The 6,000-nt window shown below is 45.3% G+C and overlaps 1 protein-coding gene across 1 annotated transcript in view; it reads right to left on the bottom strand.

The window, feature by feature from the left end:
• Window positions 1-274: 274 nt before the first annotated feature.
• The window catches only part of VhaAC45 (Vacuolar H[+] ATPase AC45 accessory subunit), an 84,502-nt gene continuing 78,776 nt past the window's right edge, over window positions 275-6,000 (bottom strand). Inside the window, exon 10 of the mRNA XM_069314599.1 lies at window positions 275-3,343. Within this exon, the coding sequence (XP_069170700.1) occupies window positions 3,137-3,343 (207 nt within the window). The 3' untranslated portion in view covers window positions 275-3,136. The remainder of the gene's footprint in view (window positions 3,344-6,000) is intronic.

The following is a 6,000-nucleotide window of genomic DNA, read 5'->3' as shown; positions in this document are numbered from 1 at the left end:
GCCTCACTCATTGTATAGTAGCCCTCCTCTCGGTGCAATAGCCTTGCTCACATTAGCTCTGTTGAAAAGCATAATTGCACTTTACACTCCCTACTATGCATTCTCCTCTCACGTGGTGTTATTTACGTGCGCACATTTGTAACCGGTCCTAATATTCAAACATATACAGCTTCAAAGTATCAGTGGAAATTCTACCAATACTGAAACCCCTGGTACTGCTCACGTATAGTTTAGTGGACAGTATCACATTAAAGTATGATTTAATTAAAGAACATTTGTTTTTCCATAACACCTTTTATTTTAAACATAACTGTACATATTATACATAAATTAATATAATACACAGCAAGATGCTGATACTAACCAAAACAAATATCTGGAATGTTCAGAGAGTGTAAGGGTAAATGATGAAGTGTTTCGTCAACACCTCAAACTAAGGACAGACTACCACTATACTATTTACATAAATTACCGTGTCATGCACTGTATACAAGGATAGAGCTGGACACGTGAAGAGAGACGCCCACACGAGGCTCTCGTGGGGCGTCTCTCTCCACCCTTGCTACCAGTTGACTACATCCAAAAAGCTAAATTGTCTTGCAGGCAATGTATCATGCAGGAATGGGGGCAAAATGTCTTCCTCTAAAGAACTACAATCCATGTACTACTGTATTACATTTGTATTCAGTCCACTTTTTTCTTACTATTAACCTTATGTTCTCCCTTCCACAACCTTTGTGCAAGTATTCTGGTACAAGACCCTACACACAATGCTTTAATTCTGGTAAGCTTAACAATAAAAATTATATTAATTTTTGTTGCCATGTATACCAGTATGAAAACTGGTAAAATTATAATATATATATATATTATATAAATAACACAAGAACTGTGAAGATATATCAACATTTACTTTTACAATATCCACATTTAAATATACATTACTATCACAAAAGTGTGAGTCCTCAAGTACTTACTACTTTGATATAAATAATAATCATTTGAGTTACTGGACTGACTGACTGTGTATAGTGGAGCATTATACACAGCAGCAGTGAGTGCCACATGCACTAGCCAGCAGCAGTAACAGTGCCACATGCACTAGCCAGCAGCAGTAACAGTGCCACATGCACTAGCCAGCAGCAGTAACAGTGCCACATGCACTAGCCAGCAGCAGTAACAGTGCCACATGCACTACCCAGCAGCAGTAACAGTGCTACATGCACTATACACAGCAGCAGTGAGTGCCACATGCACTAGCCAGCAGCAGTAACAGTGCTACATGCACTATACACAGCAGCAGTGAGTGCCACATGCACTATACACAGCAGCAGTGAGTGCCACATGCACTATACACAGCAACAGTGAGTGCCACATGCACTAGCCAGCAGCAGTAACAGTGCCACATGCACTAGCCAGCAGCAGTGAGTGCCACATGCACTAGCCAGCAGCAGTGAGTGCCACATGCACTAGCCAGCAGCAGTAACAGTGCCACAAGCACTAACCAGCAGCAGTGAGTGCCACATGCACTAGCCAGCAGCAGTAACAGTGCCACATGCACTATACACAGCAGCAGTGAGTGCCACATGCACTAGCCAGCAGCAGTAACAGTGCCACATGCACTATACACAGCAGCAGTGAGTGCCACATGCACTAGCCAGCAGCAGTGAGTGCCACATGCACTAGCCAGCAGCAGTAACAGTGCCACATACACTATACACAGCAGCAGTGAGTGCCACATGCACTAGCCAGTAGCAGTGAGTGCCACATGCACTAGCCAGCAGCAGTAACAGTGCCACATACACTATACACAGCAGCAGTGAGTGCCACATGCACTAGCCAACAGCAGTAACAGTGCCACATACACTATACACAGCAGCAGTAAGTGCCACATGCACTAGCCAGCAGCAGTAACAGTGCCACATGCACTAGCCAGCAGCAGTAACAGTGCCACATACACTATACACAGCAGCAGTGAGTGCCACATGCACTAGCCAGCAGCAGTGAGTGCCACATGCACTAGCCAGCAGCAGTAACAGTGCCACATACACTATACACAGCAGCAGTGAGTGCCACATGCACTAGCCAACAGCAGTAACAGTGCCACATACACTATACACAGTAGCAGTAAGTGCCACATGCACTAGCCAGCAGCAGTAACAGTGCCACATGCACTAGCTAGCAGCAGTAACAGTGCCACATACACTATACACAGCAGCAGTGAGTGCCACATGCACTATACACAGCAGCAGTGAGTGCCACATGCACTAGCCAGCAGCAGTGAGTGCCACATACACTATACACAGCAGCAGTAACAGTGCCACATACACTATACACCGCAAGAGTGACAGTGCCACACTCACTACGCAGCAAGAGTGACAGTGCCACACTCACTACGCAGCAAGAGTGACAGTGCCACACTCACTACGCAGCAAGAGTGACAGTGCCACACTCACTACGCAGCAACATAACCTCGGTGACAGCAGCACGAGACTAACATACAAGGAGTGGTAAATGATGCAAATATTACTCCAGAACTTGTGTCTACATTGTTTCTCATGCCCCGTTACTTTTGTTACAATTTAAAAGTCCTCACTAATACGTTCTAAGTGATTCTATCAAAGATTTGAGAACTTCAGAAAGCAGCTGCTATCAGAATTCCTTTTTATTCTTGAAATTCAATGATTAAAAAAAAGGAGTAATTAAACAGTATTAAAAATTCAGTAGATATAGAATTACAAAAAAGGTGTTCGAGTTCCACAAATATTACATATTAGTAACACCAAAACATTGAAAATGTGTAATTCTGTTCTTAATCCCACACGACTATGCTCACCAACTGTAACCAAATACATGAAAACAAATAATCTGTATTTGTATTGAACATTATAATATTCCTGAAATGCTTTTGCCAAGATCTACATATGAATATAAGCTAATGGAATACTAAATTCTGTAACCATTTAACTGTACACCAAATTCCATTTTAATGTAGTACATAAAACCCAGAATTTCAGAGACTAAACCCAACAATACTTGCATTTATAAGTTTCACTTTTAACAAACAAATCACTTTGGCTGAATGCATTCTAGCTGATCAATGAGAAGCATTCAAAGGCAACACGAAGCTGCAGCTCTATTCACTTGTTGGGACAATAATGGGGGTGCCCTTGGGGTCATCAAAGCGATCCATGGTCTTGATGTCACTGAGCATGTAGAGGCCGATGGAGAGAACGACGACCATCAGTGCAGTTGCCAGGAGGCTCACCCAGATGGACACGGTAAAGAATCCCACACAGTCCCAGGCTCCATTAAACTGGCCCTTATGGGTGAATGGCTCCATCTGTAATGTGACAAATTTTGACATTTACAAGCTATAAACATGCATTTTTTTTTATTCCAAAAAAGAGAAACCAAAATACGGAAAAGAAATTTCAATAAATAACTCGACATTACATCGATCATATCTCCAAAAACCATATTGAATGTAATGGAATGTCCTTTTCTGCCAGGCCTTTAACTGCTCCCCAAGCCTTAGTGCTAATTGCACCACACACTTCAAAGACCCATCCAGAATTTAGGACCAGATCCATCCTTACAAGTTGAGAGAAGCTTGGAGTTGAGAGAGGAGAGAGAAGCTTAGGATATGAGAGGGGGAAGAGAAGCACAACAAAACATATGACTGCTTCAAGGAAATCCAGAAAACTTCCACACGTGAGTGGGAGAGTACAGGACGGTACGATACTTCTACATGTGAGTGGGAGAGTACAGGATGGTACGATACTTCTACATGTGAGTGGGAGAGTACAGGACGGTACGATACTTCTACATGTGAGTGGGAGAGTACAGGACGGTACGATACTTCTACATGTGAGTGGGAGAGTACAGGACGGTACGATACTTCTACATGTGAGTGGGAGAGTACAGGACGGTACGATACTTCTACATGAGTGGGAGAGTACAGGACGGTATGATACTTCTACATGTGAGTGGGAGAGTACAGGACGGTACGATACTTCCACACGTGAGTGGGAGAGTACAGGACGGTACGATACTTCTACATGAGTGGGAGAGTACAGGACGGTATGATACTTCTACATGTGAGTGGGAGAGTACAGGACGGTACGATACTTCTACATGAGTGGGAGAGTACAGGATGGTACGATACTTCTACATGAGTGGGAGAGTACAGGACGGTATGATACTTCTACATGTGAGTGGGAGAGTACAGGACGGTACGATACTTCTACACGAGTGGGAGAGTACAGGATGGTACGATACTTCTACATGTGAGTGGGAGAGTACAGGACGGTATGATACTTCTACATGTGAGTGGGAGAGTACAGGACGGTACGATACTTCTACATGTGAGTGGGAGAGTACAGGACGGTATGATACTTCTACATGTGAGTGGGAGAGTACAGGACGGTATGATACTTCTACATGAGTGGGAGAGTACAGGATGGTATGATACTTCTACATGTGAGTGGGAGAGTACAGGACGGTATGATACTTCTACATGTGAGTGGGAGAGTACAGGACGGTACGATACTTCTACATGTGAGTGGGAGAGTACAGGACGGTATGATACTTCCACATGTGAGTGGGAGAGTACAGGACGGTACGATACTTCTACATGTGAGTGGGAGAGTTCAGGACGGTATGATATTTCCACATGTGAGTGGGAGAGTACAGGGCGGTACAATACTTCCACCCACCATGAGTGGGAGAGTACAGGACGGTACAATACTTCCACCCACCATGAGTGGGAGAGTACAGGGCGGTACAATACTTCCACCCACCATGAGTGGGAGAGTACAGGACGGTACAATACTTCCACCCACCATGAGTGGGAGAGTACAGGACGGTACAATACTTCCACCCACCATGAGTGGGAGAGTACAGGACGGTACAATACTTCCACCCACCATGAGTGGGAGAGTACAGGACGGTATGATATTTCCACATGTGAGTGGGAGAGTACAGGACGGTATGATATTTCCACATGTGAGTGGGAGAGTACAGGACGGTACAATACTTCTACATGTGAGTGGGAGAGTACAGGACGGTACAATACTTCTACATGTGAGTGGGAGAGTACAGGACGGTATGATATTTCCACATGTGAGTGGGAGAGTACAGGATGGTATGATATTTCCACATGTGAGTGGGAGAGTACAGGATGGTACAATACTTCCACCCACCATGAGTGGGAGAGTATAGGACGGTACAATACTTCCACCCACCATGAGTGGGAGAGTACAGGACGGTACAATACTTCCACCCACCATGAGTGGGAGAGTAAAGGGCGGTACAATACTTCCACCCACCATGAGTGGGAGAGTACAGGACGGTACAATACTTCCACCCACCATGAGTGGGAGAGTACAGGGCGGTACAATACTTCCACCCACCATGAGTGGGAGAGTACAGGATGGTACAATACTTCCACCCACCATGAGTGGGAGAGTACAGGACGGTACAATACTTCCACCCACCATGAGTGGGAGAGTACAGGACGGTACAATACTTCCACCCACCATGAGTGGGAGAGTACAAGACGGTACAATACTGCCACCCACCATGAGTGGGAGAGTACAGGACGGTACAATACTTCCACCCACCATGAGTGGGAGAGTACAGGACGGTACAATACTTCCACCCACCATGAGTGGGAGAGTACAGGATGGTACAATACTTCCACCCACCATGAGTGGGAGAGTACAGGACGGTACAATACTTCCACCCACCATGAGTGGGAGAGTACAGGACGGTACAATACTGCCACCCACCATGAGTGGGAGAGTACAGGGCGGTACAATACTTCCACCCACCATGAGTGGGAGAGTACAGGACGGTACAATACTTCCACCCACCATGAGTGGGAGAGTACAGGACGGTACAATACTTCCACCCACCATGAGTGGGAGAGTACAGGATGGTACAATACTTCCACCCACCATGAGTGGGAGAGTACAGGACGGTACAATACTGCCACCC

The sequence above is a fragment of the Procambarus clarkii genome, chromosome 79 (genome assembly GCF_040958095.1).
Source record: "Procambarus clarkii isolate CNS0578487 chromosome 79, FALCON_Pclarkii_2.0, whole genome shotgun sequence".
In the NCBI taxonomy this organism is placed as follows: Eukaryota; Metazoa; Arthropoda; class Malacostraca; order Decapoda; family Cambaridae; genus Procambarus; species Procambarus clarkii.
Note: the sequence above shows the minus strand (reverse complement) of the source record. Positions and strands in the feature narration are given on the sequence as shown.